At 36.6% G+C, this 12,846-nt stretch overlaps 1 protein-coding gene across 1 annotated transcript in view; it reads right to left on the bottom strand.

Moving 5' to 3' along the window:
* Nucleotides 1–12,846, bottom strand: part of RUNDC3B (RUN domain containing 3B) — a 50,763-nt gene that overhangs the window by 22,641 nt on the left and 15,276 nt on the right. Inside the window, exons 4-7 of the mRNA XM_086614664.1 lie at nt 11,661–11,746; nt 7,472–7,561; nt 4,230–4,310; nt 2,632–2,800 (exon numbers count right to left, since the gene is read on the bottom strand). Of these exons, the coding sequence (XP_086470790.1) occupies nt 2,632–2,800; nt 4,230–4,310; nt 7,472–7,561; nt 11,661–11,746 (426 nt within the window). The remainder of the gene's footprint in view (nt 1–2,631; nt 2,801–4,229; nt 4,311–7,471; nt 7,562–11,660; nt 11,747–12,846) is intronic.

Raw genomic sequence — 12,846 nt, 5'->3', positions numbered from 1 at the left:
TAAAAAAGTTATTTTGCTGCTGCAATTGTCAAGTAGGCATTCTAAAGGAGGACAATTAGGAAAAGTGTCAACGGCCACCAGAGTAGCTATAATTTTGCAAATCGTATCAAATGCACCGAAGTTTTCAAAGAGTTATCACAAAACCCACTTGAATTCACCCCTACATTAGTCAGCAGTTCGTTAAGAGAATGCTACAAGGAATAATGTGACTCATTAAAATAGTAATGCTCAAAAATTTGAAATGCTCAGTATCAGATCAGTGAATAACTTCCCATGGAATAGAAATGTTTCTGGATCTTAGACTCATGAATAAACCAAAACCTCTATTTGCTGCTACAGCCACTGAAGATCTTTGTGCTTTTGTAGATGTAAAGCTATCTAGTGATTCCAGCTAGTTGATTTGGACACCATGTTTCAATATTATTTCCTACAGATGTCTGTCACAACTTTGATGAAGTATCCTTCATGGGCTAGCCTTGGAAATGAACCACCTGGATGTACCAAGAAAAATAAAGATCCTATTTTGTTCTCTTTAATGCTTCTCCAGAGCTGATGACATTTTCCTCATTAAGCCCCAAAATATTTTACAATCTTCAGGGTGGGGAGGGCAGCAGAGGGAAGAGCAGAATTCAAATCAATTATATTTTTGTCTGGACGCAAGGATGAAACACTGTGTTATGTTCCTGTGCTTCAAGGACTGTTGGGGTGGGGAGGGAAAGGTTTTCATTTTGCTTATGTATTTGAAGAGATTCCTTTTGGATGGCCCGTTTTGGTTTACAAAAGCAGGGGAAACATCCTCTGTACCAGAGAGAACCTCAAGGAACACATATGGAAAGTGATACTACACTGGCTGAGAAGATTGTACCAGCAACATGGATACCAACATTTAAGGTCGTGTTTCAAAAACAAGCAGCATAAAGGACCAAAAATAGAAAACAAATAATGCTATGCATATTTTTTAAAAAATACTTTTCACATCTATCATCCCACAATAAGTCTGACTTTTTCACTGTTACTTAAAAAAAACCTTAATGCATGTGAGAGAACCCAGTTAAAGTAAACCACTTTTAATTCTACCCATTCTGTATTAAGACTACCATTTAGTAATCCATAGCTACCTTTACCCTAATGAATTGAACACAGCCAGGCCTCCTTCTCAGGTGTATTTTCTTAGTCTGGCTATATCTATACTAAACCCAAAGTTCCAAAGGCCCATGTCTGAAGTCATACTGGTTATTTGGAATGATCACTGACAAACACTGATTCACAGACCGTGATCTGAAATAATCTGGGAGAGTTCTAGTCGTCCCAGTCCAAAACCATGCCAACAATCATTCTTGGAATAAACATGTATGTGACTGAGTTAGCACCAGGACCTGGCCCACAGTTGATATACTGAGTCCCAACTGACAGAAGATCCATTCTAGATCCCATCTGACCCTCTTTTTTGGGGTTTTGTTTTTTTTTTTAATTAAATATTTTTTCTTCTCAGTACAGTAAAACTAGAAAGGCAGAGAGATACTCCCGTGATTTTAATGCCCTAAACTAAGGGAAGTAATCACACCTCCAAGCACCCTTATGCAGTTCCAGCCTTTCCTATGTATTCAGAGTTTCAGCAAAATCAAATTCTGACGTTAGGAAAAAATACTAGTAAAGTTCTTTAAAAACATTAACCATGTCTTTCATTTTTCTTCTCTTTAATTTTTCTGGACCCTTCCTTTCTTTTTCTGTGCATTATTTCTTTAGTGTCTGTGAACAGTCTTCCCCCTTCTCTCTGCCACTAGCTAACATGCAATATTTTCTCTGTAGTTATAATATGCTGTTATGAAAAACTGGCAAGCACTTTGCTTTTAAAAAACCAAAATACTAAAAAGTTTGGACATACTTCGCTTCACCTTTAACTTACCGTATTTCGGGTGGTAGAGCGAGAACCTACCTTTGGTTTCTCTAATAACATTCAATATGCCACCCAAATTATTAAAATCACATACACACTTTTTTTTCTCTTTCCCATTCTAGTTTGAAGCAGGTCTTAAAACTATGTATTTTCTAAAAACTCATCTCAGTATCGCTGAGAAGATAGTTCTGCTTTTCATTCCTAGATGGATTACTTTGCTGATAATTTTTGTTTACTGTAGGACTAAAGGTTAAACCTTAACATCACTATCACTATAAAAGCCTTCAACTGGCAGCCTACCTACATCAATAAAAGTCTACGGCCTCTAAGGAAGAGGAAAATCGCGTAGACAGTCATGTTTACTTCAAGCTTGCAACCTAACAGCTTCAGAGATACACTGCCTGTAACTCTGAGATTGAAAAAAGGAGCCAAAGCTTCTACATCAGATTGTGAAATCTAATCTCTGGATTATTATTATTATTATTATTATTATTATTATTATTATTATTATTATTATTATTATTATTCTCTTCCTCCTCTCCCCAAATCTCTTTTCCTCAAATCAATTAGCAAAGATAATTAGATACTCTGAGGACTGTAAAATTTAAGACCATTTACATGAAGCTAAATAATATTTAATATATTTTTTTCTGCCTTTATTTAAATGGATAAGTCACCAGTTGGTTGGTGATGAGCTTTGGCTCCATTATCCCCTCCCAAAACTAATCTTTTACCTTCTGTTCCAATGCAAGCCGGTACTTCTGTTCTACCCTTTTGCATTTGTTGTACCAACTGTTTTCATCTGTGATGAAAGGGGGACCAATGTTCTCCGGAGTACTGCCTTCACTGCCACTACTGCCCAGCGTTCTTAGCTCTTCTTCATCACTGCTGATGCTGTCAGAACTGAAGGATCATATTTATTAGCCAAGAGAAAAGCTGTGTTTGTTAAAATGCAAATTCCCCTTGAAATTAAAGCACAACAGTTCTTGAAGATATCTAAAGCTCTGTAAACCGAAATGAATCAAAATGCTGGGATAGGATAGGTCACCAAATACAACTTATTTTCAAGCTTTTATTTGTATAGCCACCTAAAGAATGCGCAAAGATTTGCTTGTGAGCTTAGCCAAGTTGTCTTAGGCAAGTCTGACAACTACGTGGGATACTCTCTTGGAATACAAAAGGCCAATGCATTACAACATGCTATCAAAGGAAGTGGTGACTTAATCTTTCCTTCACAAATTCAGGGCAAAGTGTGGAATCTGAAAATAAATTGTATTTGTTTCTAAAAAGGCAGAAAAATAAAAATGTGATTGTTACGTTAAATCATGACAAATTTAAATGATAACATATAGTTGTGGTTATAGCAATGACTGCATGCCTGTTATTCTACAGAACATAAGTATCTCCCTACATAGTATGCAGTTTCATTGTTAAAATATCTCCATATCATCCAGAATCAATGTATGTCAGAGAATTCAGGCATCTGTCTCAAAGACAGGAATTCCAATTTATCTCAATATCCATTTGAAATCTTCCCTTACAATATGCTTTCCTCTACATTAAGAGCATTTACTAGTTTTTTTGCAGCAATTCCTGCGACCCCATGATCCTGCCATGATGCAAATTCTGCTTTAACTGAACCACACAATTCGTCATTAACATATACGTTAATAAGAACTTCAGGAGAATAACTAGGATGTTTCATGTTCAATTGTATATTTTCAAGACTTCCCAACTCTCAGCTGCTTTCTCCATTTTGGCAAACCTAACAATAGAACACATCCCATCAATTTCCCATCAATCTGGAGACACCAAATTGCTATCTGATCTGTTAGATAGTGATCATTCTTTTTATTATCAATCATATGGCTGATCAGAGGAGCAAAATGGAGCTGAAAAGTCAGATTATATATGCCACTGGTCATGATTTTCTATTATGTGCTAACTGCTCATACTGCATACTGCTTATCTGTCATATCTTACCGTTTACCAGGGCATATTTTGTAATTAAAAATTATATAACTACTTTAAGTTTATGGCTACACAGAAAAGGCCTAAGAGAAAGGACAATTTGCTCTGGTGATCTTCAAAGGAAATAAAAAATTTCTTTCCTGCTGAACTGCGATTCTAAATCAAGTAAACAAAGTTAGCATGACTCACTCTGATGAGTCATGTAATAATTACACCGGTCTGAAAGAGCAAGGTAGCTGAGTGTACAACTTTGTATTTAGATATAGATATTATTTTGAATGTGAAAGGAAGAGAGGTTCAGTATGAAGTAAAATTTTACCAATGAAAAAACTAAAAAAAGTGGTGTGATGATAAAAAGTACCTTTGGGTGAACTTCAAGTACGGCGTATAATCTATGACAGCTGGAAAGCTGCCATCCAGTCCCTCACCCTTCAGACAAAAACTGGTAAAACAGAGAAACAATGATAAGATTATAACAAAAAAAATCAAATGACAGTTGAATCTTATCAATGTGAAATTTGATTTTTCTTAATTTTTTGGTAATAAGAAAGGCCTAGAGTATTTAACGCTGAAATCCTACTCAGCCGAGCTAGACTGTTTAATATTAAATGAGAGTCCCTAAGCACATTACAGAATAATGAAAACCCCAACAAACAGAAATTTCACGTAATCAGGGAATAGATTAGGGCAAGTGGTATAAACCCTGATTTTTAAATATTTGCTTTTATTCTAAAAATACAGATGGATTGCAAGGGAATAACAGGAAAAAAAGTCAGCTGAAGCAAGAGAAATGGAAGAGCTCTGAATAAGCTTGGAACTTTCAGTATATAAGCTTGTTCGAAGTGTTTGCAGACTGCTTATGTAACCATCCTAACTTTAAGTCAAAAATCAGTTCTCAGAAATATTTCAGTCTTTTTCCTTTCAGATACTTCCTGGTGTTGGGCAGCAGGAAGATGAGGAACACTAACGAAACTAACTTTCAGAAAACATTCTTAAACGGCTGAAGCTTTATAAAGCTCTCATCTACACTGTATTCTTTTTGTACTAGATATAAAAGATTATGTTTGAATCATGTTTAATTATCATAGAAGTGACAAAATTAATTATACTTCCATAAGGCTTATATTCCTCACTCCTCTTATCTCTGTCATCAAAAAACAGATTCTAGTAAGACACAGCTTTTGCTAACTTAATTGCAAAGTGCCGTTTTTGACCATGCAGTCACTTAAGTGGTATTCGGGAAGCACATCTGAAGGGGTTTTTTTTCCCCCCCCTAAGAGAAGCAAAGAAAACAACAAAAAACACCCCTGCAAAACCACAACTATTTGAAGTAGATACATAACACTGCATTGCTGTGAGGAGGGGGAAAATATTCAGATTCTGTTCTCACCTGGGTTCCCCCATCTCCACCCCAAAGTCTTATTTAGAGTTCCACATGGATAAGCCAGTCAACATTTATAAGAAACTGTTTGAAATGGAAAAGAAAAAATCTCAAATATAACATGCAAAGAATGGCTACAGCTTCTTAGCCATTCAAACCACAATATTATGAATTACATGTGGCAAAATAAAAATGCTCCTGTACCACTATGCTCCTATTTTGCCCAGAAAATTTCTAGGCTCTTAAAAGCTGCATTGACAGAAACTTAAATGTCCCCAACAAGAACCAATCACTACTCTGAATACTATTAATAGATATGCTTATATTAGAAATCAGAGGACAAAGGAAGAACAAGCGCACTCATACAACTAAGCTTTTATACTAGTAGTATGTATCACTGAGGCTTATGTGAGTCAAACACAGACAATTGATGATTATTTATGGAAGGATTTACATACTGCAGATCTACTCTTGCTATGCTTCTTATTCATGTATAGCTATAGTCCTTCCAAGTATAGTCTAATACAGAAGCCGTTTAATTTCACATAGTGTAAAGCTTAAACTAATAAAATTTGCTGTACACAAGGCTAGCTCTCTTATCCTGCAGCACAATTCCATTCCCCCAGAACATATGTTGAGGATGCAGTTAAGCCAATTTAATGACTAAATACTGGCAAAAGAAGCTATCCTGTGTTTTCAACCTCTCCCTTCCCATTTCTTCTTTCTTTTTTTTTTAAAAAAAACCCCAACCAGACATTCTCTTTCCTCTCCTTACAGTGGTATTGGCACTTATCTGACTCCACAATGAGCTAGTTAGGCCACCAAGACACAGTCAGCTGAGCTAAATGCTCACTGTCACCAGAAAGGAACAGGTTGCCCAGAGAAGTTGTGGATGCCTCATCCCTGGAAGTGTTCAAGGCCAGGTTGGATGAGGCTTTGAGCAACCTGGTCTAGTGGAAGGTGTCCCTGCCTGTGGCAGAGGGGTTGGAACTAGATGATCTTTAAGGTCCCTTCCAATCCAAACCATTCTATGACATCGCTCAATCCTTTTTATTCCTTCTCTTCTATAAGCCTTATGGTCCCATCATCTCTGCCACTAATAGGATGCTTCTGTGAACCAAACTAGCTAACAACAAAAGAACTATCCTGTCTTCTTACTGGGTATATTTTTCTACTCTTTAACAAATGAAGGTGGCTCACAGAAGAATCCAGCAAGCCTTGAAACTGGTATAAGACTACATAAACAGGAGTAAATCTCCAAAGGCCTTTTGGCAACAGTCAATCAGTCAGTGCATCCAGTGAGACTATGTACTTTTTTCTGCCAGTTTATCTCCTAAACTGGTTTGTGACAAGCATTAATGCTGCTTCGGGGTAAATATTAACGGCGTACAGCCAGGAGAATGGAGAAAAGCATTATCGCTCTCTTTTTCCCTACGCTGTACTAGGAAAGCCTTCCCCAGTGGCTCTGTATGAGGCTAAGCGGGCCCAACCAGGCACGTTAACAGGGCCTTGCACCAGCCATGTTTGATCTTTTCACAAGCACTTTAGTCTTTACACCTTGCTGATGTTTTTTTAATATATTTATTTATTACATTTATATATACACCAATATGCTTTTATATTATCTAGGGTGTGCTTGGACCTTCATTACCCCAAAATACAGAACTAATTGTATAACAAAGCACACAAAAGCCTACCTAGAGATTGCAAAGGTAAATTCATGTAATCTGATGATACTTTGCAGTTCAGCTCCAGTTAATTATAACACAAATTGATATTAAACAGTAATTTGTAGGCTAAGTTTTAAAAATCTAGAAGTGCTAAAGTTAAAGATACACCTTCTACATATGCAGTTGCAATGCTGTCACTGGGTATCAGGGCATAATCACGTACTTAATCACACAGTTTTCCTTACAGTGTAAGAATAACTTTAAAAGATTCAATTGTCTACAAGCTTTGCTTAATAGGTTTGATATATCTTCTGCAATTATACCTCTGATTGCTTTCAGGATTTTAATCATGCAGCTACATAAACTATGGCATAACTTTGTTCTTACCTAGAAGAGCCATTCAAGATCTCTCTCTCCCTCCTTCTCCTCCTTCCCCCTCACCTAAGTTTTGTCTTTCAAACTATCAAGAGAATCTAACAATGTTTTCCATAATGCACTGATTTATAAGTACTTTCCCTGAGCATTTTGTTATGAAGAATGCAAATATAATACCTGAAATCAATTGCATTGAGTCCCAACAGCATACCAGCAAGCATATTTGCTTCTTCACCAAGAACAATTGCTCCATCCTCATAAAATCTCCTTCAATAAAAAAGAAATTAGTTCAGTTAATACTATTTTCTCTCAAATAATAATAATGTTTCTCATAGTTAAAAGAAAACTAAAGAAATCCAGTTTAAATAAAAACAACTCGTGAACCCCAGGGGCATACATATTTCATTTCAAATAAAGCAAACCAATAGACTGCACAGCATAAAACACCACTATCTTAGAGCACATAAAAATTTAGATAGAAGCAAAAAGAATTCACAATATTAGCCCTAAGAAATAGTAGAACGGGTTGGACAAAATACAAAGAAAATGATGAAGATATCTTACACTTTACTGCCAAAAGGAAGAATTTGTGTCACGTACATAAAGAAATCATTACTGCACCGTATGAAAAAAACCTTATCCTTCAAAATTGTACTTTCAGGCTCTCTTGATGTTCAACATTCATTCTCCAGTCTTAGTAGCTGATTATTTTTTTTAAAAAATATTTCCATAAATCAGCTGTTTTCCAGGTAGCATACTTTTTCTTAAAATCCTGCGTGCTGGGAAGATGCATGCTGCATCCAGTTATTCTGAGATCTAAAATTTTCATTATTTGAAGAATAAGTGTTTTCTTAACAACATTTTAAATTGTAAAACACCTGCTGGTCAAAGTTTTAGAATTTCATGGCTTGATCTCAAAACACACTTCACATACCCTGGTATATGTAGACTTATACGAAGGCTGCTTGAGAAGAGTGAGCAATAAAGCAACGATTCTAAAAATCTGCATTTCCTCACCACATTCCCATTCTCTCCCATATATTCTAATTTTCTTCTCCCAGCTACTGCAGAAGCTACTTCCAGACAGAAATCTTCCATGCACACGGCAGGCAAATAGGACCCACCATTGTCATGTATGGCCTTGTAAAAAAGGCATTTTGTCTGTTCAGCAAAGTAGCACAATTTCTGTGTTAAAGGAGTCTTGGCAGAATGCTGTGGGTTAGGCTGCTCCAGCAACTAAACCGCTCCCCCCCCAGTCATTGACTCACCCTCCCCCAGCCCCAGGGATGAGGGAGAGAATTAAAGGATAAATGGGATACCCATGGGTTGAGATAAGAACAATTTAATACAGATGATATAATACACAGGGTAGATGCTCACCACCCCCTCGTATGCAAAGCCCGTCTCGTCCCGAAGCTGCAATCCCGGACGAACGCGAGGCCCCGAAATAGAGAGGGGGGGAGAGAGAGAGAGAGAGTACTCCGAGAGTGGGAGTACTGGGAGAGAGAGGAAAAAAAGGCAATAGAGCAAAAGCGCAGAAGTGCAAAAGAGCAAAAGCGGCGAAAGAGCCAAAGCGCAAAAGCCCTTCTTCCCGGCTGACCCTCACTTTTATACTGGGCATGACGCTGCGTGATATGGAATGCTAATTGGCCAGCTTGGCCCTCAATCTTAAGTTCCACCACAAATCACAAGGGGAATCGTGTCGCCCTTGTCCCAGCTATGCTCCCCCCTTATACCGCCGTGCTTCTGCACTTCGGCACACTGAAAAGTCCTTGGAGTCTCAAACATCAACTTGCTTTCTTCTCAGAGTGAGCTTCTGAGTAAAACCAAGACACGGAGCTCTTCTAGCTGCTAAAAAGAAGAGCTAACTCTGTCCCAGCTGAAACCAGGACACAGAAGCAGAGGCAGAAAGGTCACTAGAATTCACCTGAGCGTTACACGTGGAAGGAGGGAAACCAAGAGGTATCCAGTACCAAAGGCAAGGTTTAAAGGTCACTTACCAGAAACTGAGATGCACAGTTCACCTATACATTCTAGCAATATATGATTGCAAGAAGGTGCTAGGCTATTGAAAGCAACCTATCTTTCAGACAAATACCAGCGACACTGCCTTACCAAAAGCTCCATCTCTTAAGAATTGCATGAAAGCGTTGGGATGGTTCAGTGGAGCTTGAGTTAGCTGCATGGCAAACATCCAGAAGAGACACATTTTGGGGCACAGCTCCAAAGATTGAACTGTATTATAATGCATATTGCCAGAAGATCCACTTTTGCATTTTCGTAACAGATATTCATTTGCTGCAAGGAAATGCGTTGTTCAAGACCTTGGATGTTCTTAGTGGAAGCAAGAAATCTGGAAGACTTCCTCTGGGAAGACAAGCATCCTGACACTGAGGCTATGATGTACAGACTCAGCTTTCTATCCTCTGACTCCAGGAAGGGCACCAGAAGGCTAAACTGGCCACTGGTTGAGACAGAATACTGAGCTAGATGGACTTGACAGTCTGATTCAGTTTCTGGCAACATTTCTTAAACCAGCAAGAGAAATCCAGCCAGAACAACAGTGCCCTTGGAAAACTCACAAATCTGCTTTCAGTGTTATGCAGTTGACACCTCACTGCAGAATAGTCTACTTTAAGAGTCTGTGCTGACCAATTCATTAGAAATGTAATTGTTTCATATGGTTAATACAACCCCCTTCCAAGTGTAAGATGCAGATCCAGCACTAATAACGTGCTGCTTCATTAAAGGACTAGCTCTAAGATCAGGCATCTAAACACAACAGCGAGGTTTATAAAGAGCTAGCAGTATGATGGATGAATCTCATATTCTACATACACACGTGTAACATATGATATTTATAGTTTATATAAATATTTTTTAAATATACATATAGCACAAAACATAATTTAAAATGCCAAATAAATGGTGCAAAGCATCACCAAAAAAAATCAGGCCACTTATTAGGTATCCAAAATCCCACATGGGAAAAAGAGCGTGTCTGTTATTGCTAGTGAATTTGAAATCCGCTCTGCCAAGATCTCAAATTGTAACTTTTATTTCCATAAGATGTATTTAAAAGTATTACTTCAAAACAAACTTTGCACTCACTATGTTTGGAATGCAAGAGAAGTTGTTTCCAAAAGCTATACCACTGAAAGAACATTCAAACATATGAAGCATTAACATGTTTAAATAAATGAATTTAAAACTGCTAATAAAATAATACCACTGTTATCCACCAGAAAACAAACTGCACTATCAAACATGGACAAAGAATTTACTACTTAACTACATAGTTTGTGACCCTCGTCTTCCTCCTCATCTCCCCCTCAAAAACCCAAGTGACTTTTCAGTGTGAGGCAATATGAGTAAATATTTTCCAAAAATCTTTGTTTTATGAGTATCTACTGTATCTACTGTAAATGCAAGCAAATCTGGGTAAAATATACAACAACAGGTCTGGAAAGTTCAATAAAATGAGAAGTTTAGCTAGTTGTGTTTCAAAGTCACCTTAATATTGGCAAAATATATGAAGATCTGTGGACAAATAGTATTACAAACAGAAATACTATTCTAAATGACCAGAAGTCCTTACAAAGAAAACTCTTACTGTTTAAATAGTCCATTCAGTGTGTCCAAAGCTTTTAGAGTTCAACATAAGGTACCACAACACGTTACAGACTCATTCATATTTAGATGACTTCATCATGAATCTACAATACACACTTGTTACAGGATGAAGCATCGTATGAGAATCACATTATATAGAAACGGTCCAAAACTGCCAGAGTATTTTCTATCACAAAGCATATTCTTGTCCATAACAGCTTTTACTGTTAGAAGGTACAATAAAAATCTGTTACACATTTTTCATATTACATCAAGCATCCTAGCTATGCCTGATCACTAATTCTGTTCTTCTTTATTTCTCAAAAGTTTCCTGGAATTCTCTTCCTTTCTTCTCCAAGAAAAATTCCTATAAAAATTATTTTTTACTGAGTCTCTAGGGCTTTCTGTCAACCATACCTAATTTTGAAAGAAACATTACAACTTCTATCCTTATCACATGACAATTTCAAAATTAGTTCCTTCTTTAGAGAGGTTTCCTTCTCTTCTGACCTTTCAAGAATTCTAGACTTATTTCCACATTTTTAAAATCACAAAGGGATTTTTCATTTTGCTGTTTAACCCATGCTAAAATCCAATCAATTGATACCAACTCCAAATACCTTTTACCAGGTTTCAGCTGTTTTACTAGTGACATCCTTTCCTATACAATCAAGAGGAACATTCACTTTCAAATCTAAGCCCCTCACTTACGCAACATTTACTAAAATATTGCAAAAATAAAAGTCTGAGAGACCTGGTTGTTTTGAAGTCTCTCAGAGCTGTGGAAATATATTCAGACAAATGCTTTTCCATAAGTGCTACTCTGATCCAGGCTCGACCCTGCAAGAAGAAACATAAAAAAATTTAAGTATTATAGAATGAAACACTTAATTTTACATCTGAAAACAAATACAGTTGATTTACCTGGGTGAAATGAACGGATTAACAAAATTATCATGAAACAGAAATTGATGTACTTCATTATGGTAATAATGAAAACAGAAGATGTATTTTTACAAATAAAATTTATTGTGAAATAAAGTTCTCCAAATTTGAATGTAATATTCTGGATCGGAAAACCAGTCAATAGCTTTTTGCCATAGAATCTCAAGTGTTTCAAAGCTTTCACACAAATCAGAGATATGTTAACTATATAAAATTTAAAACAGCCTATACAAAAGAAGAAAGGAGCAACAGCAGACATAGCAAATAAGCTGTTCTGCACTACTGTGGATCATCAGATCGGCTGCTAGAATGATCAATCATCAGAACAACCTACTAGATTCATGGTGCTGCTTGGTCAAAGCATTATCTTTTATCGAAGAAAATGGTGGTTGCATAAATACCTATAACTTAAATTGTATTAACCACAGACATGCACCTGAAAAAATAACTGTGAAGTTTTTGCATATAGCAAGCTAAATATTTCCACCTCACCAATGACACCAACTGTGAATAATCCAGAGTAAAATAAAAATCTGAAACTACAGGATTTTAAAAATAGCCATGGAACAGTTTAGCTACTTTTTCAAATAACTGAGTCCAGTTCATTTAGGAATAAAAAGAATTAAGAACATTGATTTGTGCATCCTTTTATACCACTCATACTTTCAAGTCAGAAGGTTCTCAGTTATCAGTCAAGGCTGCTTTACACAGAAATACAAATTATTGAAAAGCATTTCAATCTATTAAAAAGAACTTGTAATCTCTGTCCAACAGTATTTTTTTTTAAATGTGTTGGTCTGTATTGTCTTACACTATCAGGATTTAACAGTAGATCAGTTTAAAGCTTATTCTTATTCAGTTCACATGCATATAAACACATTAAATTGTTACTTTCTTAATGTTTCCATCACACCTACAATCAGGAATTGTGATGTCATTTCTATATAGATCTTTATTAGCAAATTAATCTATTAAGGGCTTCCCGCACAATCACA

The sequence above is a fragment of the Tauraco erythrolophus genome, chromosome 7, assembly GCF_009769465.1.
Source record: "Tauraco erythrolophus isolate bTauEry1 chromosome 7, bTauEry1.pri, whole genome shotgun sequence".
NCBI lineage: Eukaryota > Metazoa > Chordata > Aves > Musophagiformes > Musophagidae > Tauraco > Tauraco erythrolophus.
The sequence above is the reverse complement of the archived record's forward strand: the minus strand, read 5'-3'. Positions and strand labels throughout refer to the sequence as shown.